Source organism: Ceratocystis lukuohia (assembly GCF_044167205.1).
Source record: "Ceratocystis lukuohia strain C4212 chromosome Unknown Supercontig3_pilon, whole genome shotgun sequence".
Classification (NCBI taxonomy): Eukaryota; Fungi; Ascomycota; class Sordariomycetes; order Microascales; family Ceratocystidaceae; genus Ceratocystis; species Ceratocystis lukuohia.
Window position 1 is genome coordinate 1,737,370 of NW_027263522.1, and position 21,442 is coordinate 1,758,811.

General features: G+C 49.2%; 4 protein-coding genes across 4 annotated transcripts; all 4 read left to right on the plus strand.

The window, feature by feature from the left end:
• Positions 1–407: 407 nt before the first annotated feature.
• On the plus strand, positions 408–2,269 carry HOO65_030466 (ribosomal protein L24E; the record flags this gene model as incomplete). Its single annotated transcript, XM_071002051.1, has 2 exons — positions 408–696; positions 1,014–2,269. 2 exons carry the CDS (start codon positions 408–410, stop codon positions 2,267–2,269), a joined length of 1,545 nt encoding a protein of 514 aa, XP_070860145.1.
• A 3,042-nt stretch (positions 2,270–5,311) lies between these two features.
• On the plus strand, positions 5,312–6,370 carry HOO65_030467 (Ribosomal protein l24e; the record flags this gene model as incomplete). The annotated part of the gene is made up of 2 exons (XM_071002297.1): positions 5,312–5,315; positions 5,511–6,370. The coding sequence occupies 2 exons, from the start codon at positions 5,312–5,314 to the stop codon at positions 6,368–6,370; spliced, it is 864 nt and encodes a 287-aa protein (XP_070860146.1).
• A 2,678-nt stretch (positions 6,371–9,048) lies between these two features.
• On the plus strand, positions 9,049–11,622 carry HOO65_030468 (uncharacterized protein; the record flags this gene model as incomplete). The annotated part of the gene is made up of 1 exon (XM_071000425.1): positions 9,049–11,622. One exon carries the CDS (start codon positions 9,049–9,051, stop codon positions 11,620–11,622), a length of 2,574 nt encoding a protein of 857 aa, XP_070860147.1.
• A 2,230-nt stretch (positions 11,623–13,852) lies between these two features.
• Positions 13,853–16,533, plus strand: HOO65_030469 (phospholipase C; the record flags this gene model as incomplete). The annotated part of the gene is made up of 3 exons (XM_071001889.1): positions 13,853–14,368; positions 14,448–16,216; positions 16,350–16,533. The coding sequence occupies 3 exons, from the start codon at positions 13,853–13,855 to the stop codon at positions 16,531–16,533; spliced, it is 2,469 nt and encodes an 822-aa protein (XP_070860148.1).
• Between the last annotated feature and the right edge of the window lie 4,909 nt (positions 16,534–21,442).

Below are 21,442 nucleotides of genomic sequence, written 5' to 3' on the forward strand. Positions count from 1 at the left end.
TTCTTACTTGTACCGCCAAAACCCCCATACCTGAAAGTCTCTTCACCTTCTTCCATCTTTGCTCTATATCTGGTTTCTCTTATACGCCAGTACTTCCTCTTTGCTTTCACCCCGTGAATCGCATTCGTTTTCCCTTGGCTTGTCCGTTCTTGACATTTGTCTTTTCCGTCTCTCGTTTCTCATCGTTCTTTCTCCTGCTGCCTCTTCCTATTTGTCTGCAAGCATTCCCTTGAACTCCAGCTAGCCCTGGCGATTCCGACTTCTGAATCTACATACATATACACGTCGTCATTCTCTGTTCTTGTCCTGCAACATAGCTCTCTTGCTTCTAGCTCTGTGCTTCCCCTTTCTCGCCTCCTTCTTGCTCTCGACCGCTTTGGACCTTGGTCTCACCCACAAACATACTAATGGGCCTTCAAACTCAGACGAATCACAACCAGTCTCAGCAACCATCGCCCTTTGCGCCTCAATCTCGAACATCCAGCATTGCTCAGCAGTCGCAGTCACAATCATCCGCGCAGTCTCATACCGGCTACCCTTCGCCGCATAGCATCGCGTCGGTGTATCCCCAATCAGCCTCTTCTACTACCGCTACTACACAACAGCAAGACGCTTCGCAACTGCCGCATTACTACTCGCACGCAACCACTTCACCGTATAACAGCTCGCAAAGCACAACCGGCTATCCTTCCGCAGGTAAGACTAGCCAAAACCGTGAAGTGCATATGTTTATGGCTTTACACGGCCTCTACGTACACATGCATTGCATCCTACCAAAGCACAGCCTATAGTGCAAAAGTAGACACCAAGCCAGGAATTGGCTCCTCCCGACAGCTGCATAAGAAACATAATGCCAGCCAGTGCTGGACCCTGTCAAAACACTGGACCATTTTTTTTTCAAGTTGTCTAGCTGCCCCTATCCACATTCAAAAACTGTACAAATACCTACACGTGTTGCGCGTCACGTGCCTGACTTGTAAATGCAATTTTACTAACATTTTTCCCACATCCAGATACAAACGAAATGATGGCCGCTACCCAAATGCCAAGACATCCTTATCCCTCGATGTCCTACCATCAGCCTCAAGGCAGTGCGCCTAACTCGGTTGCTCCATCACCTCAGCATGACCAGCATCGCAGCATCTACGGCCAGCCTCCCACGCAGGCCATGCAGCAGCCGATGTACTACCCTCCCCAACAACAGTATCAGCCTATGCCATCTCAGGCGCCTCCTGCCTATGGCCACCATACTGCACACACAGCCCAACACCCTCAACATCAACAGCAGCCGCACCAGCAGCCAATGTCTTCGCAGCCTGCGATGATGATGTCTCACGCTGCCCCGCACAACCCCATGGCCCAACACACTCAACCCATGGTCGCAAACAGTCCTAGAAACCCTAAGATGGAGCTTCAGACTCATCAAATGCAACCGAAGAGTGCCCCTTCTGCAGGCATGAGTAGCGCCCACAGCAGCGGATCTGTCACCCCGCTCACGCCCACTGGCTCGACCCCCCAGGCTGTGAACCCGAACGCTGCCCCTGGTCCTATCCCTGCCACCACACCCCTGGTCGTGCGACAAGACCAAAACGGCGTGCAGTGGATCGCTTTTGAGTACTCGCGTGACCGTGTCAAGATGGAGTACACCATCCGCTGCGACGTCGAGTCTGTCAACACTGAAGAGCTCTCACAGGACTTCAAGACCGAAAACTGCGTGTACCCGCGTGCGTGCTGCCCTAAAGAGCAATACCGCGGCAACCGCCAGGTTTACGAAACAGAGTGTAACACTGTCGGTTGGGCTTTGGCTCAGCTGAACCCTACGCTCCGTGGCAAGCGTGGCCTTATCCAACGTGCCGTCGACAGCTGGAGAAACTCTAACCAAGACCCTCGTCTGCGGTCGCGGCGTGTTCGTCGTATGGCTAAAATGAACACGCGCAAGGCCATGCAGACACATGCGCAGGCTCAGGTCCAGGTCGGCCACCTGAGCGCTGGCCACATGCCCCCTCATAGTATGGGTAAGCCTCCCGTCGGAACGATGGGACAGCCTCTCCACCACCAGCACCATGCGCCTGAACACCAACAGCACCACCAGCAGCAACAGCCGCAGCATCCCCACCAACAGCCGCAGACTCAGCAGCCCCAAAACCCCAGCACTTGCAGCCCCAGCACCCTCAACATCACCAGCAACACCATCCTCAACATCCGCAGCAAGTTCACCAGCACTCAGCGACGACGTCTTCCTCGACGACGCCGACGGGTGAGGAGATGAACATGTTTTCGCACCAGATGTGAGCTGATGAACGGTGAAGTTTGTTTTTGGGTGTTGCCAGTGCTGGCACGGCTGTGCGTCATGAGGACTCTACTGTCTATGGAAATAGGACAGGTAAAGTCGGGAGGGGCAGTCTACACGGCATTTTCTGTACTGCTAATGCTCATCCTGTTGTTGCTGGTTTGTACTTGTGTGGCGTTCTGAATTCTACCTCCCGTTTTCTCTTGGCCCTTTCCTCTACTGTTTCCTTTCCCTACTCCAGTTCCAGCATTTCCCCCATCAAGCCTTTTTGATTTCCATGCAGATATTTTGACTTTTTTCTCATATCCTGCTGATTTCCTTACAGCTTAATCACTTGATATCTTTCTGCGTTTTTCTCAGTTCGTTCTCTCGGGACCCTTCAAAAGTTGAGCCCCCATACACTTTGTGTTTTTTTTTTTCTTCCTCGTTGGTTAAATGATATCCTTTTCGAACATTTACAATATTTTCTCTTCCTTGGTTCATCTGCTTTTCACCTTGTTGCCCCTCTAACCAACACATACATATATTTCCCTCTGATATTGAGGCGTTGGCTGGTCTAGCTTTAATGGCGGCCTTTCTCGCAATTTCTTTTCTTTGTTACCTTGTTTATTGTTCCTGATCATACACTAGCTTGTCACCTCTTTCTCTATCTCCTGTTTTCCTTACTCATTACAGGGGAATTGGTTTGTAAAGACAAAAGTTTACTGAAGTTTCTCTTCACCGACTTCTTGTCCCGGCCTTTTCCCCCATACCCATCTTCATTTTATTCACTCCCTCTTTGTCTCCTTTTCTCACAACAGCAATATGCCCCTGTCCAACTATCCTCGCCACACCGACTTATGGGTGGGGCTTTACATATATCCCTTGTCGGTGCATCCGTGGACCAGGGTATAGCCAAGCAATTGATACACCTCCCAACCATGGTCGGACGAACAGTGCTTTGACCTAAACGCCTTTTCATCAGACATAACATCGTTTGGGATGAGAGTCCCTGGACAGGGAAATTCATTCGCTTTTATCTTAAGGCTTTACTCTTCTTCGCATGTGCGCGTGCTAAAGAAGCATTCGCCTGTGGACTATATGCTTCACTTGGCTAAGAACGAGCGACGAACCTCGAAAGAGCCAAGGCGCGCTGACTACCTCAGCTGAAGATCAAGAAGAAAGACGGCCCTGTTGCGAGGTTGAGTCTGCGGAGGTTGAAACCGACTTGAAGAAGAATCAGGAAGAGTTTGGGAAGACTTGTCTTTTTTTGTCTGCTGTAAGAGGAGCTTGGCGTGTATCATTTACTTGCTGGCTCCTTGTGCTGCGCCCTTGTCATTTTTTTCTTTCCGTTTTATTTTTCTTTTCTTTGGTTGACAAGCAACAAAAGTCTCTTGGCTTGTCGTGTCTTAATTCGTCTCAGTTTCTTACTGAGTGATCATGGACTAGCTCCTGTCGAGAGGCTCTTGGTGTTTTCATTGTTTGTGTTCTGCGTTTGATACAATATTTTCTGTTGTTTCTCTTTCCTGTTTCTTTTTTCTTCGAGGGAGTTTTGATCTCTGTTTTGATATCTTGCGGGGCTTTCTTTTTTTTTTTCTCTGAGCTGCTATGTCTCTCGTCTGTTTCTTCATTTTCTCTTGCAGTTGTTCTTTGTTTTTGTTACTTTTTGCTACCAAAGTGTTGTTGTATACACGCACACAGAAAAAAACCAGCAGTTGTTCCTGTTTTCCTCCTTTGCTCGTGAAGAGTCTCGAGTTGGGGAAGAAACATTTACTTCTTGCTTGGGAGAATTTATTTGTTTTTATTGTTATTCCTCTTTCTGTCCCCCTTGCTTTTCTCTTTTGCCATTCTTTCTTTGCCACTGTTATTGGGGCCTTGTGAAAAAAGAAACCCAAAGAAACGCGCACAAGGCGGCAAGACTCGCGGCAAATCGCCAATGCTGTAGTGGCTCTAGAAATGCCTGGTGGTCTTGCCTGGGCCTGTCCTGATTCTCTGCCATTTAAAAACTCGGTTCCTAACGTCTAAGTCTGCGAGAAGGGCCTACAGAAGTGGCTGGCTTGTATAGAAAGGCAAAACAGAAGCAATGCCAGAGTTGGCTTTTGTATCTTTGCTTCTCATACGCCCCGAGCTTCTTTTATTTTCCGACATCCCTCCCCCATACTCTTCTCTTATTTTCGGTTTCCTCAGTGGGAAGACATGCTACCATGTTCTCTGTTAATAGTCCTTCGTTTCATCCTGGGACAGACACAAGAGATTCTATGACAAAGCAGCCGTATAGAAAAAGGACGGTCACAAAGGGTAGTAGAGATACATGAAGAGCTTGGGCTAAGATGCAGAGCAACGACCTGACTTTATACTCCTGAAGCCGACCTGGGCTTTCTTCATTCTTTTTATCCTTTTTTCCCCCCCATGGCTTTCTCGTCTTGGACCGAGTGGCATGCGTGTGGCAGCAAGCAAGAAAAGAAAAAAAAGAGGCAACTCTTTCTTTCCTCTCCCCTCGTCTTCGCCTCCTTCCCCACCCCTTCTCATGTGTCCGTTCGCACTCCTTTGTTCCTTTGTTCCTCTACCCCCTGTTGTTCCTCTTTTTGTCTCTTTGTTCTTCTGTTTCTCTTGCTGGGCCGTTCCTTTTTTTATGGCCCGCTACCCCCGCCCAAGCACAGGGCTTACAGACCGGGGCTAGGATTAGAATGACAAGGGGAACAAGGGGGGACTGAGATTTCTCCTGCACGCTTTGTCTCTTGTGCAGTGTTTTGAGAAAAGGAGAGAAAGAGGTGGACAGAGTAGCCTTGCTTTGAAGTTGAGGCAAGGCCGGAACTACTTCCACAAGCTACCTGGCTGGACTAGGGAGTGTTTCCAACTGCCTCACATCGTCACCGCCCTTGCTTTCCATTCATTGCTTGCCGCTTGATGGTCCTTTTATTGTCTCTTGCCGGGTTGGGCTGGTGAGACCGGTGCAAGCTGCACTTGGTCTCGCCGTTATCGTCGTTGTTGCTACGTCATCATTGACTTGCCCTTTTACTCTGTGCTACCCGTCCCATATTTATGGGTTCTTTGTACTATCATCCCTTTGCTATCCGTCCCTTACCTTACTGCTGGAACTACCTATCCTTGCCCTTGTTCTTTATCTGTCTTCGTCCTTTTCGTCCTGCCCCTCTTCTACTTCCAAGGCTGTCCCTCCCCGCATTAACTAATAGCCATCCCCTTGTTTGGCGAATATCTTGCTAACTAACTGTCTTGATAGCTGCTGAATCCCGTGAATCGCCCTCTTCTGAGGGCCCTCGTCCTGCCCATGTGTTCCAAAACCAGTACGGCAGTCCCTACCCCAGTGGTACACCTACAAGTGAGCGTCAGAGCGATGCTAGCCGTATGGCTGGTGGCCTTCCCACGGGTGCTGGTCCGCTCGCCAATGATGGCAATGAGAACCCACATGACCCACCGGACATATTCCCGGAGCTCCCAGAAGCCAAGAAGCGCAAGTTTATTCTTGTTGAGGATGTGGCCCGGCGTTCGCGATTGCGCGTGCGTGCTACCCTTGAAAATGTAGATACCCGCGAGATTCCCGACTCCTTCCGCAAGGGCTTCAGCGTGTATCCGCGCTCCTACTTCCCTCGTGAAATGCAGTCCCCCCCACCCTCGGCTACCGGCGCGCGTTTCTTCACTGACGATGCTGCTGACGACTTTGAGGATGACGGTATCTCTGCTACCGAGGGCCGGCATCACGCTCGTGGTGGTCGTCATTCGGCACGTGCTGAGCGTGACAGCAAAATGCACGTGCGGGTGCACGTGACTGCTTCCTCGGGCTCTGACCGTGATGAGGACGTGCAAGTCTGTGTTCCCCGTACACGCAAGGCCATGCGCTCACGCGAGGTGCGCCTGAATGACCTGGGCCACCGCATGGCATGGCTGCAGAGCCGTGTTTTTGCAGGCCGTCCTGTGTTCCTGCAGCGTGCTTTGGACTGCTATCGTACCAAGACGCTGACAGCCATGGAGCTTGGTGCGACGGAGACGTCTGTCAGTAGGCTGTATCAGGTGCGCCCGGGCAAGCGGCGGTGGGATGAGTGCCTAAAGCGTATCGATATGGACTCTAGTAAGGATGATTGAGTGAGTGAATGGGGGAGGGTTGTCTTGCCCTGTCTTGAGTGTGTCAGATGCTTGCCTTTGTGGTTTTTTTGTTTTGAATTGTTTCTTTTTGGTATACGCCCTGCCGCCCACGCGCCCTCACGGACTCTGAGGTTTTCTTTTCTTTCTGTTTTGTTTGCGCACCGCCTATCGCTCTTTTATCTTTCCTCTCATCGCTTTAGCTCTACCCTATTTCTTTTTTTCGTCATTACGAATACTCCTTCTAATCTCTTTTGTCTTGTTGTTTTCACACTCTTGATTGGGTTTCTGGCCTTTATTAATATCCTCTTCTTCCGACCCTCTGTCTGGCTGTTTACGGACCTTGGCATTATGGGTTCTTTTCTGACTCCACTCTTCTGACTTGATGATCAATCAACCTTGGGCCAAACCTGCTTTACTCTGACCTACCCCTTTGCCTGCGATTACCCTCTTTTTACATCTTTAAACAAAAACACGCCCGACGCGCTCTATTTCTATTTCTTATTTCATTTGCTGTCTTTGTCCTCACGGGCAGATGCGAACTATCTTTTTTCTTCATGTTCATTTTTTTTCAGTGTATCTGTCTTGCTTAGCTGCGATCATATTCTTTTCTTTCATTGAAATTTTCTTGGTTTTTGCCTTTGGTTTACATGTATTACACATTCTGTCTTCTTTTCCTTCGTCTTTGTTCCTAACCTGGTCTGTGGCTTCTTGGTATGGTTGTGGGAGGGGAGCAGAGGATAACGGCGGAGGGATGGAAGGATTGGTGAGGTGAGGGCTATGCTCATTTGTGTTCTGCGGGAAGGAACGAAGTAAGAGGGGATGTGTGCAAAAAGAATTGGGAAATGAAATATTCACAACTGTAAAATATCCATCACCATGCCTATTGACTTTCCACCATTTGCAACTGTTCTGGCCTCTCCATTGTGAATATAAAAGCGGTGAATCTATGGCGTATGGGCTCCACCTGCTTTTCTGCCACTTTGCGTATTATACTAGCACTACTCTAATAAAGGGGCTAGCTAGCTTGGGCTGACAAGGAAAACCTAGTTTTTGTGTTGAGGGAGCCCGTACACAAAAGGTCAGGCGTTCTTGCAAGGGGGGGGGGGGGGGACTCCTAGGTTGCAAGTGACTGACAACTAATAACTGGTTAGCTGAGCCTGCATTCCCAATTGCAGCTATCCGTGCTAGTGCTCCATGCCATTATCCCCAAAGACAAAGACTGCGAAATTCTTGGTATGTTATTTATGTCTACATGTCTAAGCTGATAAGGACAAGTATAGAACAGAAAAGAGCTGACAAGCTCTCTTGATTGGCTGCCTCTCTCCCTTCCCTAGATCGTAAATGTTGCGAATAGAATAGCTTGTGTCTCTGGACTGCAGACTTGCATTGCATTACTGTCGAGCATGTCTTGGCTTAGACTGCTGGTGGAGTAGGCGTAGCTGTGGCTGTACTGCTTTGCTGCGTATTGCTGCCCTGCATGCAGCCGCTCAGCCGACGTGACAAGCAAGAAGAATAGGATCAAGTTCATAGGTTGGCAGGCAGGTAGTTGCTGTTCGGAGGTTATTTAGTTACTAGTGTAAAGGAAGGGTCTGGCCTAGGGACTGAGGTAGAGGACGAGAAAAAAAAAAGCTCTGGCCTTCTTGCTTCCTTCCTATTCCTTCTCCCTCCAATCACAGCAAAACGGCCCCCATCTTCACAGCCGGCTACCTAAGCACTGGTTTGCTCGTTCTCCATTCTTTTTCTTGGGTTTTCTGTGCCATGCACTTGCTCGTATGCTAACTGCGTCTTTTTGTCGTCTTGCTTTTTTTCTTTTCCTCGTCTGCGTCTCTTCTCCTGTTATTAGGGCGACGGCAAGAAGTGGTTTCTTCGCACACGTACATCCCAAGAGGGAAGGAAAGCCCCAGGCAGGACAGGCACGCCGTCTTCAATTCCAACAAGGCAATTTCCCTTTTTTACTTTTTACTTTTTACTTTTTATTTTTTATTGTTATTTATTTTTTCGCTTTTTTGCCTCCTTTCTTCGTCTTATCTTTCTCCGGCCCCCTTGCCTGTTTTCAGGTCCTTTATTTCTTTTCTTCTTTTGTTTTTCTTCCCTTCTTTCTTTTTATTCTGGCCTGCCAACAGTTGGAATTGGAACTTGGGGTCTATTTGCTGTTTTTGAATAAAAACGCCCCAAGTCTTTGTGGGGAGCTTTCTCAAGAGAGACTGTTCTCCAAGTCAGTCGAGTCGCAATCGGGCCTCCCTTTGTTTGGATGCCGCTTTGGGACAAGACGGGCTATTTATTATTTCCCGCCCTTTGGCTTGTCTCGTCTTTCTGATCTTACATCAAGTCACGTTGCAGCGGAGTGCACAGAAAAGAGAGGGCCAAAAAAGAAATACGGACTTTTTTCCTGCTTTTTTTCTCCGTGGGGCGCCTCTTGCTGGCTTTAGAGCCTGTCTTTATCTTATTTTACTCGTAACAGACATTAGCGACTCGTTCCTTTTGTTTTATGCAGTTTCTTGCCTTTGCTTTAGTCTTTTCATCTAGCACATCTTTTGCTGCCTTACTCGATCTCTAGGCCCCATTTCGATTCTTTACTTTCGTTTTTCCTATCCTCAATAAGCCTTTGCATCAACTCTTCAAATTTGCTTGCTCTTCTACCTACCTGTCAACCCCTGGCTGGCTATTGCCCCTGAAGCATGGCCAGTTTTCCTATTCCCAGCCAGGACGGCGCATACCCACGCATGCCCGGCCAGCAACACAAGCCAGTGAGCATGTCACAGGTGCAGGGCTTTGGCTTCGAGTCCGACCTTGAGAAGCAGCAGAGAGAGCAGCGCGAGAGGCGGGAACAGCGGAAGCTGCGCAAGCTGCGAGAGGAGCAGCAGCACCAACAAGAACTACAGGAGAAGCCCCAGGCCCATCCACAGGTGCATCCGTCACACGCACACCAACTGCAACAGAAGCAACTTCCCCGCCCACCACAGCAGCTACCACAACAGCAGCAACAAAAACCGCTATCTCATTCCCACTCACAACAGCAACTAGGCCAACAGCCTCAGCAAAAGCCACTCCTGCAGAAACAGTTGCCGCATCAGCCACAGCAGCAGCAGCAAAAACCGCTACCTCACTCTCACTCACAACAGCAGTTGGCCAAACAACCTCAACAGAAACAAGTGCCCCTTCCACAGAAGCAACTGCCACAACAGCCGCAGCAGAAGCAATTGCCTCATCTGCCGAAGCAGCTGCCACCGCAGCCCCAGCAATTACCGCCTCCACATCCTAACTCTCACTCACACCCACATCCCCCTCCTCCTCCACGCCAGGCAACGCTCAATCGAAAGCCATCTATGAATCCGCTCATTTCACCATCGACTCACCAGCAATCGCAACCACAACAAACACAGTCGCAACCACAATACCCCCCAAAACCAGCACAGCCACCGTATCTACCGGCCTCTCCATCTGTCCCATCGGCTGTACAGTCCTCTAGGTCTCAACCGAAGTTTTACCCTGGCCACTACGGCCAACAGAATCTTCCGGGCCAACCTACCTCATTCCCACAGCAGCAGCAGCATCAACACCAGCAAACACACCCTCCTTTATCACCTGTCTACGGACAGCCAGCCATTGCAAACCCAGCATCCTACCACCAGCCTCCGACTGTGCCACACAGCTACTCAGCCTACGGCTCAGCTCCGGTCTCACCTAGTTTTGCCTCCCCGTCTTCGCACCAGTTCCGGGAGCCAACGCTTCCACAGCTGCTCCCACAAAAGAAACCTGTTGCGTCCCAACGCACACCACGACCGGATATCCCAGAGCTGCAGTCAGGCGATGTCCCCTCTGCTAACCCGTCGATACAGGAGCTCCAGTCTGATGTGGCGCTGAACACAGCGCCATCGGCGTTTGTGGCTGAGCTTGATTGTGGGATGGCCACGACGGACTTTATTGCAGAAATGCCGGGCAATGATCTTCATCGCCTAAATAAAGGGCCTGATGGGAGTGGCTCAGGCGAGGAAAGTTCGAGCGTGGGCCGAGAACAAAGCCAAGATGCAGCTCCGCTTATGCAGGCCAATCCATGGGGCTTTTTCCTAGAAGACAACCCCGCCATTGACCCACAAAGACGGCCTAGCCAAGGCGGTAGCAAGCCTGTCGACGATGGGGTGTTTGAAGCTGACTCGACCCCCGTCAAACACGACTCCGGCCCTGGTCCTGTTGAGCTGGCAGACTCTACTCCTCCCGTCTCGAGTAACCCCGGTAGTACCACTACTACTACACAATCCCTGTCCCCAAAATCGTCCACCCAGTCCAGGCCAGAGCCTCTAAAAGGCACAGGCCCAGTCTATGAGAGCATCGAGACACCTCCCGCTCTTGTGTCTCCTCCGGCTAAATCTCCCGGAAAATTCATACCCTTCCGCCCAGGCGTATCTCCGACCCCTTCTCCAGGTCTGCCATCCGCTTCGCCGGGCCTCCCTCAGCCGTCCCCCCCACCTAGCGCTCAAAACGCCCCTATTCCACCTCGTCGGCCCTCGCTAGCTTCCCCTCCGGCCTCCGCGGTGTCAACCCACCCCCCGCCTCCTCCTGAATGCATTGCCTCCAGCAATCAACAGCACCAGGGGCTGAAATACCGCCCGTCTATGCCTAACATGCACATAGGCACCCCTTCCTCACCCGGCCTCCCGCCACCCCTCCCATCTCCTGCTATGATCTCTCCCCCCGCGTACGCAAACACTTTCCCCTCCTCACAAAACCCTTCCCCTCCGCCCCTTCCCCCACCACCCCCCTACACTCCCATGGAATCTCCTCCCTCTACACACCAACCCGCCACACCCGCACTCCCGCCCCGCCCTTCAACAAGCCACAACAGCAGTGCGCCGGCCTTCGGATTCGGACATCCAAACATGCCCCAGTATCCACCGCCGCCCCACCACCCGTCTCTGGCTAATAAGCCGCAGCACCTGTCATCCTCATCAACTGCGTCTTCTAGCTCGGCTCCCAGCCCGGCTAGCAGCTGTCCGTTTACTGGTGGCCGACAGCCGCGCACCGCGATTGGGGAGGCCTCTATGAAGCTGCTGAACAGCAAGGCGGTCAAGATGTTGACGTCTAAGGCGTCAAACATCATCGAAACCCATGTGTCGCCAATTCTTGGCACTAGCGCTGATGGGCAAGCCCGGTCGACCCAATCACCTCAACAGACCGGCGTTCTTCCTGGAGTTGGGGCCGGCTTGCGGACTGGAAGATCAGCATCACATTCATATAGTCAGTCACGCGGATAGGCATGTGGCACATCTAGGATAATATTTTTTATGAACACTGAAGAATTTCTAATGTAAACATCGTGATGTTACAAAAGCGTGGCAAATACTGTAACCCTTCTTCACAGCTCGTGGAGTACACATTATCCCTACCCTGAAATTACACAAACGAAATCCCCATCCTTTGAACTGACCTGACATGATGACAGCGTAGCGCTAGATGTGTCATTAAAGATTGGTCCGTCCAACACACCGCAACCCAAACATTCTCTCCATGCGGGCAAAGTCCCGATATAGCACTGCTTTGATCTGTAATCTGTGTGCCGGCACAAGCGTTCTGCGTTCTTTCACATGTCGGAGAATAAATAGAAACGAGGAAAAACGCCGAAGAAAGAAAAAAACCCCAAATTGAGCGCGGGGCAATACACAACGCGGCAACACAAGATTCAAGGGGCCGGCTGCAGCTGAGAGTGTCGTGAGTGAAGCTGACACCACATCACGTAGATCTGCGAAAAAAAAAGGTCAGCCAAGTGTTTTGTCCTGACGAGCTGTAGAAGTAGAAGTAGAGGGGCAAAGAAGCATAGTATCTACATACGTCATTGTGATGCTCAGGTCTCAGGCCTAGCCCAGGCCTCGGGTGCTTGATTCGATTTTTTTTTTTTCATCGCTTGCTCTTTCCTGGCGGGCGGCAACTTCATTCCACTTCCTTCCTCGCTCGTCATATACTCCTTGTCTAACCCAAAGCCTGGTACGTATCGTACCCCCCTTCATTTTTTTTGTCTAATTCCGTAGTTTCCTCATTCTCCCTCCCTCTGGTTTCCACGAACATGAATCTTTTCTCGGTATTCTCAGATCAGGCCTTGTGGCAAGGCCAGTAACTGCCCAACGCTGTCGTCCATCTTTTTTTGGCACCTGCCGGATCAGGTTTCTCTCCTTCTTTTCTGAGCGCTCTGCCAGGATAAAGGATGATCTAGGCTCTTTCCCATTGAGGCTGTTGAGTTAAGCGTCATATTACAACGTCTTATCATGTGCTCTTCTCACCAGCTGGCTACTCTTATTTGCTTGGATATTGATACGTGCTCATCTTATGGTATGTCTCCTTGTGTTCGTTCTGACAATTATTAGGAGAAAAGGCTAAAGAGGCGTAACAAAAAAGAAAAAAAGCCCAACCTAAATAAAAATAACAATAAAAACTAACACTTATTAGTCACCTTCTTGATACTAACTGTTGGAGAATACAATGGGACTAATGATAAAATAATTAAAAGCCAAGAAACAATCCCAAATAAAAGGTTGCATTGTGCTAGTGGTTTCGTAGGACACGGCATCTTGGGAGCACTGCCGCAGTAGCTGCAGCCCTTCTTCTTTCTGTCTTGAATGGCCGACCGCCCTAGGCATATACCCAACTCAATTGTTTGTTTTCCTTGCTAGTTGGATGCTTTGTTCGTCTTGGACCCCTTCGAAATCCCCCTCCCCCCCCCCCCCCAAAAAAAAATGTCCCCGTTCCATGTATGTCTGTGCATGCTCATGCAACATATCCGCTATTTTATCTCATCTGTCTTAACCTAAACAATTCTCGCCCTGCTCTGCCCTAGCCTGGGTTTTTCACAAACCTGAAAAGCAAAGCCAACGGCAGACTTTAGATCTTACTATACCTGCCTAAAAGCTTTTGCAGAAACTTTGAGTTGCTTCCTTATTTCATTTCTTTCTTCTCCTTTTTCTCTTGGTGGCCTCTTGTGACATTACTTCGTAAAAAATTATAAAAACTTCGACATCCCCCCCCCCTACATTCCTCAGATTGAGAACCCATAGACATCAACAAACCAAACTACCTCTATTTGAACAGTCTCAACGTCTTTCACTCATCGCAGCCGTAAATTGGCTTCGTATCTCCCTGCTATTTAAGCATCTACATCGTGTGGGAGCTTTCACTTTCAAGAAACCCTACCAAATCTGAAATCTGGACTTCAACCTTTTCTAGTCATCTTTCTCTGCTTCTCCGGTCATGCCACATCCTTCTATAAATACCCTTACCCATCCTAGCACTAGTAACTCTCCACACCCATCTCCCGTGGTGGTAGATGAGCGGCCGGTACCTGCGCCTGTGCATGGATGCATCCAAACAGCCTCGCAGCGACAACATGAACAAAATCATGTCGTCCCACAGGCCGACCCATTTTCGCTTTCGGCAGTGAAACCGCCGCTGTCACCGATCATCACACCGCCCACCCCGCTCGAGAAGTCTGAAACGATGGACGAGTCCCATATCTTTTTCCTCCATAAGGAGCATGTGGCATCCAGGAAGGCACAGAGCTTGACATGGGCTAACGAGACACCTACCAGCGAAACGCCACGAGTCAATGCCCTCCGGCCTTCGAAGCTGTCCAAAAAGTTGGCTGTTGGTAGTGAGATGAGGGGCTTAGCAAAACGGGAAGCTGTGGATTTTCCATTGCCGACAGTCAGTATTCAACAAAGGATTGTGGGAGAATATGCAAAGCTCGCTGCCGATAAAAATCCGGAAAGGTTACGGGAAACATTTGCTCCTTTGCCTGGTCAAGATCTAGAGTCAAATGGCCCAAACAAAAAGCTCAGTGCTGATACCGTAGTCGATATGTTTTTCCACATGAACGCCGGCAATGCTATTGCAGCAGTTCCCGAAAAGGATCTGACCATGCCGATCACGCACTACTTTATCAACAGCAGCCACAACACCTATCTTGAAGGTCATCAGTGGATGTCACCTTGCACACCTGAAGCCTATGCCAAGGTAAGCTAAGCGAAAGCTTGCAGCCACATGTGGCTAAGTTGCATACTAAACAGCAGGCTGACTCAACTATAATCTCTAGGTTCTCCAACGTGGCTGTCGCTGCGTTGAAATTGACGTCTGGAACGGCGACGTAGATAGGGGCATTCGAGGTGAAAGGCTGCCTCAGATGGCGGCCAGCCTCTTCGGCTTTCGAGGCCGGTCCAGTAGCAGTGGTCGAAATGGGGGCTGGAGTTCAAATCACAGTCGAAGTACTAGCAATACTTCTACTAGGAGTGAGCAAAACTTGCCAGCAACCGCTACCACTGCTAGCCAAGGAAAAGGCCGCAAGAGAAAGCTTTTGGACACAAATCAGTCGCCGGATTCACCACCCTCAACTTTTCTCGGCGCAAAAGAGGCTGTGCGGGAACCTCTTGTGATGCACGGCTGGACAGTATGCCCTCCATGCGGCTTTCGAGAAGTATGCCGCGCTATTGCCGATAACGCCTTCACACATAACCCGCTCCCCCTAATTATATCGCTAGAAGTACACGCCGACCATAGTCAACAAGAACTTATGGTGAAAATCATGCGTGAGGAATGGGGCGATATGTTACTTTCAGCGCCGATAGACGACTACGATCCGCAATTCCGTGTCCCCAAGCTTTGCGATTTGAAGCGCAAGATCCTCATCAAGGTCAAAAAGCACCGTGGAAGCCGCAATATGAAGTTCTCTGGTGAAATGATTGAACGTTTCCGCAGCATCAGTGGGCAGGCTTTGCATCGACTGACGCCCGAAGTCCGAGCTCGCCGAAGAAGGGGTGACGCCCAGGTTGGCTTGTATAATCCTATGGCAGGACATGAAAACACTATCTCGCGTGAGTCAATCAGCAGTCAAGGTTCTTCCTATGTCTTGGGGACAGCATTTTACTCTTCTAGCGGGTCAAATCTCAGCGTTATCGAAGACTCTACGAGATCTTTAGCGGCACGTACGCCCGGTCATAGAAGGCCACTGACACGCAGCGAGGCCTGGGATGATGATGACGATGGCGATGACCCTCCTCAACACCTGATTCAGGGCGTTTCACTATCCCTCGTCCAGAAGAAGGAGAAAAGGTCCAAGAAGACGGCCAAGAACAAGAAGAAAACTGCAGCTAGTAGGGAAGGAATTGCCGAGTGTCTAGGCAAACTAGCTGTTTATACCCAAGGCCAACGGTTTAAAGGTCTTGAAACACTGTCCAACAAAAATCCAGCTCACATCTTCTCGATTTCGGAAGCGCGTATCCCTGAGCTATATGCGACTGATGCTGAAAGGGTCTTTACCCACAACAAGCAGTATTTTATGCGCGCATACCCAGACGTCAAGCGCATCGACAGTTCAAATCCCAACCCAGCCTCTTTCTGGACCAAAGGCGTGCAAATGGTTGCGATGAATTGGCAGGACAACGATGCGCCCATGATGATCAACCATGCTATGTTTGCTGATGAGGATGGCTGGACAACGAAACCGCCTGGCTTCAGTGTCCTTGATAAATCCACACGGACTCACTTGGATGCTTGCGTTTGGAAAGTGATGCAGTTGAAGATCACCCTTCATGCCGGTTTCTCCGTCTTTGGTTCCAAGCCAGTACCAGGCGAACCTGACCCGGCGAAAGGAGTTGAATCAGCGGTCGTCGTAACGGTGCATGCTGAAGCACAGGATAAAGTACCAGAGAATGGCGGTGGTGTCAAAAGCAGAAGCGGTAAAAGTTTCAGCACTTATTCGCAACGAAGTAAACCCTCCAACTCCCGGAATCCCGATTGGGGTGTTCCCGGATGCGTTCTGGATTTTGGGTCGATTTGGAGAGTAACTGACAAGTTGAGTTACATTAGGTAAGTCATTACTTTCACGCTTGAACCAAATCAATCTTAATCACTCCATATCCATGTTTCTTATACCTACTCCTTATCATTCTGATCCTCCATTTTTGGAGTTGGTGAGACCTCAGCTAACACATAAACGCAGATTCACTGTCGTCGAAAACAGCTCGTTGCCTGGACAGGACCCTTTGCTCTCTTGGCAATGCATCCGGCTTGACCGTCTTCGCGCGGGGTTCCGGTTCATCCCCCTGATGGATGCAAATGCCGACTGCTGTGGTTATCTATTAGCTACAATCGAAGTGGATTTCAAGGAGCTGGCAAGTCCATAAAACATGCCGAAGCCGGGTGACTCAGAAAGTCATACCCAATAAAGTAGGGGGCGGCGTCATGGTATAAACCGGCTCAAGGAATGGCGTGGTGTCGATGTGGTGTTGGTGTGATATTGGTGTGATATTGGTGTGATTCTTTTTTTGTCGACTTTTATAGCGTTGAATCATTTATAATATATACTTGGGCATTGATATTTTCCTTCATCACACAAATACGGCTTACCTACGAGGCAGGACGAGACAATATAACAGAAACGCATCAATAATGGCCGGAAATATCTAGCTATCACTTGGGAGCGAAGCGCAAGATTCCACAGCTTTAAAGGTCCGATTTCCGCAATCAAGGGCTGGCTTGGCGCGAGCATCTAGGGAAACATTGCTGAAGCTGTGCTGCAAAGGACTACGAAGGATTGCAAAGGAAAGCACATCAAAAGCAAGGCAATGCCCGTGCCACGCAAGGTCGCAATCTAAACGAAGGTGTGATTATCCTATCTAATCAACATTAGTCAGTCACTTTTTACCCCTCGCCCTTGGGACACATGAGGGTATCCCTTCGGTTTATGTCTAACATACCAGAGAACTAACAAGGTCAGAAGCCAATTCAGACCTACAGATTCTAGGCTTTCAAATGCAAAGCGGGACTGGTAGACAGCCCTGGCTGACAGGAACACACTGTGTCATATGCACTCTAGTCTAGTTGCAGTACCACAAAGTTGGAGTTTAACCAGTCTAAAATAAGTACTCTGCAAAATAGTGCAGGCATCCAAAATAAGCCAAGGCTCGGTTTAGGGATGGGCGGCCTACCTGTGTACTTACATAGACGTCTGACAAAGTAAGAGTGAGCTGAAGGACATGTTACACTTGCATACCTCCGGATATTAAATGATGGAGAATGCCCGAGTCGTCGTTGGTTACAGTGTAGCTGGCAAGGTTGTTGAGAGACAACGCTAACAAGCACTGGAGACCAACAATGCATGCAGATAGAATGACATGTAGATTACAGGGCCAAGAACAAACAGAATCAGAGCAAACAGGGCTATTCTGCCGTTCGGCTTAGGATGATCAAGGGAAGAAAAGAAATACCAAAGCCGAGACGAGGTGAGGCGAGACGAGACACATTTGATGTGTGGTGCCACCAACGGTTAGTCCTCGTTTAGTTGTTCACGCAAGCTTTGTTACTATACCTTCACCCTCTCTGACCAGTACCAGTCATCCGTTACAGTTTTAGTTTAGTGTGGTGGGATTCGATGGACTTTGCTTTTTTGCTACTAAACCATTGGGTCATTGGTAAGTGATGATCCAGAAGCCATACAAGGTTACAGGCAAGAGGAAAGAGGGAGGGAAAAGGAAGAGGAAGAGAAGAGGAAGGGCAACAGGCAGACAAAGAGAAAAAGAGGAGAGAAGAGAGAAGAGAGGGAGCTAGAACCACCTCCTCAACAAGTCGAGAGGGTGTGCTGAGATGGATGAAACGCAGGGGATCTCTATCATCTCGAGCAAACGACATGGTGCTATGAAAAAGCGACAAATCATAATTGGCAGTGAGCATAACGAGCAAATGATTGGCTAGACGTGTCCGAGACTAAGGATAAGACCCAGAATCATGGTATGTACAGACCTTTCCTGCCAGCAGGCTTGATCGAAGCAGTGGTGGCGATAGCAGACGTGAACAGCGAGACAGGACTTCTGAGCAAAGCAAAATCGGGTTCTTGCTCTTGTTTGTAGGATTGCCAGCAGCAGGTAAGCCGACGGACCGACGGACCGGTGCTTGGGGAGTAGAAATGGCGTGGTGTGGCACGGCATGGCAAGGTGGTGTACAAGGTGATGTGTGGCTTGTCCAGACATGAAGTTGGCGAGTCACGTGATATATGGAGTACAATGAGATGGTAAGTGGACATCGGATTGCATCGAGAAGCATATCGTGATGGGCTGGGTGAGTGTCTGGTTAGGCACCCATATGAATACGTATGTCGCGTGTGTAGATATGTATGTGTATACATATGTAGGCATGCGTATGTCGCGACCTACACTATACATGCGTCTAGGCTAAGGCGGCTGTATCGGTCAGCTTGAGGTGTCAGTCATGTGCTGCCATCATGTCGCATAGTGTAGCGTAGCCGATGACAAGCCATCCATTCCTCGCAGTAAGCAAATATCCGAGGATTGTCAAGGGATCTATGCCTTGTTTTGAAATGGCATGCATCTGCGCCTGCATCTAGCAAAGCACAAGCAGGAAGCTGGCAATTTAATTTACATTTCACACAATCCAACAGGCCAACACAGCAGAGAGAAGACTTACCTTGCAGGACAAGAAAATCAAACAGAGAGCCGCGGATATAGTGGTGTAAAGGCATTTTGGACAAATCAATATGTGAATATATAGTTTTGAATATGTGAAGAAGATGTGAGGACGTGAAGATGTGAAGACTTGCGTTGTGGGGTGTGTAGTGAGGCAAGGTATCCCATCTACTCAACAGGCAATTGCGAAAAAAAAAAAAATCTACACCGCAATATCACGTATAACACTACACTTACCTTGCGCTCTTGGAGGCTGCCCTCAAATGGATCAACCACATGGCAGCACGGTCAGCTGAAAAGCAGACAACAAGGAAAGAAGTGTGCATTGAGACAAGCAGCTACCATCATGAGCTGTCTACTACATGCATAACCCTTAATAAATTTTTGTTTTTCTATTTTTTTTTTTTATATTTTTTTTTCGTGGGCGTTGTCTGTTTGCCGCTTGCCCTATGCAGCTATCGCAAATTGCCAATTTGAAATTTGTGGCTTGTTACTCCTCCCTATGTAGGGCTTGATTTTGTATGAGGTTAAACAAAAGGGCAGTAGAACGGACCAAGGTCCTGGGGCCCATCACGTAACCGGAGCTGTTAGGCTACCTAGATCCGGGCTGTGATCCCACATTTGATTCTTGCGCCTTGAGCTCTGAGAATTTTGTAACAAGTCAAATCAAATTTCTAGTTTACTTTGCTTTGCGCAGGCTTGCCTAACTTTACCTAGCAAAAACGCAGGAAAAATCGCTTCATTTTATTCCTTTTTTTTTTCTTTTTCTTTTGTTTCCCTTGAGGGCAAGGATAGACAAACCCTTCACTTCCTTCGTCTCCTCCTCCTTCTTCGTTTCCCCCCCTCCTCCCTCCACTCCGAAAATGACAAGTCGATAACTCGACAGTTCTCGTCTTGCCTGACTAGCCACAATCCCTACTGGCCCTATCATCGCCTATACTTCCGTCCTCCCGCTGTCTGACAAGAACGACGATCAACAGCGACCTCTCTGCCAGACAACCCCCTCACAAGGTTGTGGCATCTTGGACTTCCCAACAACGCTCAGTCCGCACTCATAGTGCAGAGCTGAAAGAAGGTGTAATAAATGGTCCACTTCCTTGCCAAGTGTGATGTCAGTGCGTGCAGCTTCAGGTTCTGAGGGCGAGCTAAACCCCCCCCTTCCGCCGTGCATCCTCTCTCTTTTGTTTCCCTATAGTTCTATAGTAGCTCTTCTCTCTCCTGGACGAGAGAGCAACGCCAATTTAGCAGGCTTCCACCGATGCTACAGTACTGCATGCTACTACGTAGTTAGCTTCAACAAAGAAATCCGCGAGTCCTCGTTCTTGACCTCGGCCTCAACCTCCCCTCATCATGATGACGCCTCGCCTCGCCTCGCCTCGTCTCGTCTAGCCATCTAAGGCTAGCTAAAAGCTACATGCCAAGAAGATTGTGGGTTCAAGACACCTGTACTGGACGCTTCTTGGCACTGGCAGTTGCATGATACCATGGCCACAACACTTTTTCTGTTGTTGGTTGTTTAAAAGATTTGTTCCTCCCTTGGCTTTTTTACTTTTCCCCCTATCACATAACAACGCAAAGATAACTTACACATCGTATGTGGCCGTTGAAATTTTTGATACATAATTTCAGCTCTCTCAGACTCGCCACAATGGCGTTTTCCAATTCTGGCTTTTATTCCTATTGGCTCCCCTTGCGATATCTTGCAAGGCCAAAAACTGAGAACCACCACTCATCCTTCAATGGCGCTAGATCCAGAAATATACTAATGAGCAGTGTTTGTAATTTTTCTTCTTTTCACAATGCAGAAAAAAAGATTCTCAAAAAACCCTAAATTAAAAGCCCTGTGCCCTTGAATACCGAATGACACTGTGCGACGTCTTCAAGCAAGCCTTCATTATCCGACACGCCACTATATATCTCCCTCGGCTGAATCTTTCCAAGCACGCACTCCCCTCCATAGACTGGTAGATGATACATTGCGACTCTACAGTGTGACGAGACAAATCGGTTCTAGTCTTTTCTAGTCTTCAAAGTGGCCCAGTCTCCCAGGGATTCACATACTTGTGCTGAAAGTTTCTGATTGAATAACCAGCCTAGCCTGAGAAGGCACAAGAGCTGCTCACCACCCGAAACGTGACAGAAAGAAAGAACCACAGGGATATGGTGTGTCCATCCCACCGCCAGGGATTCCTATCCCTCAACCACGAGAAGGTGCGTCCTGTAGCAGTGGCGTGTGATATGGTGTGCTTGGTGCAGGATGGACGTGAAGATGTGAAGGGGTGTGCATAGGACATTTCAAGTGAACATGTTCAGCTTGGTATTTTTTCGCATTGGGCTAGACCAGACAAAGCACTGCAGCAGCCAGCTGATCATACGCATAACACTTACCCATATACAGCTTGGGCACATACAGACACCCATTATTCTATGCTATCTATGAGGGACTGACACCCCCCCCCTTCCCTCCATCCATAGCAGTATCCTTCTGTCCCCCACAAGTCTTATTCAAACTAGCGCCGTCGTCTTTTTTCCAGCGTAGCGCAGTGCGAGGCCGAGCAGAGGAGAGCAGTAAAGTGCGTGCTGCTATTTCGCATGGCCCATGTTGACACCAAGA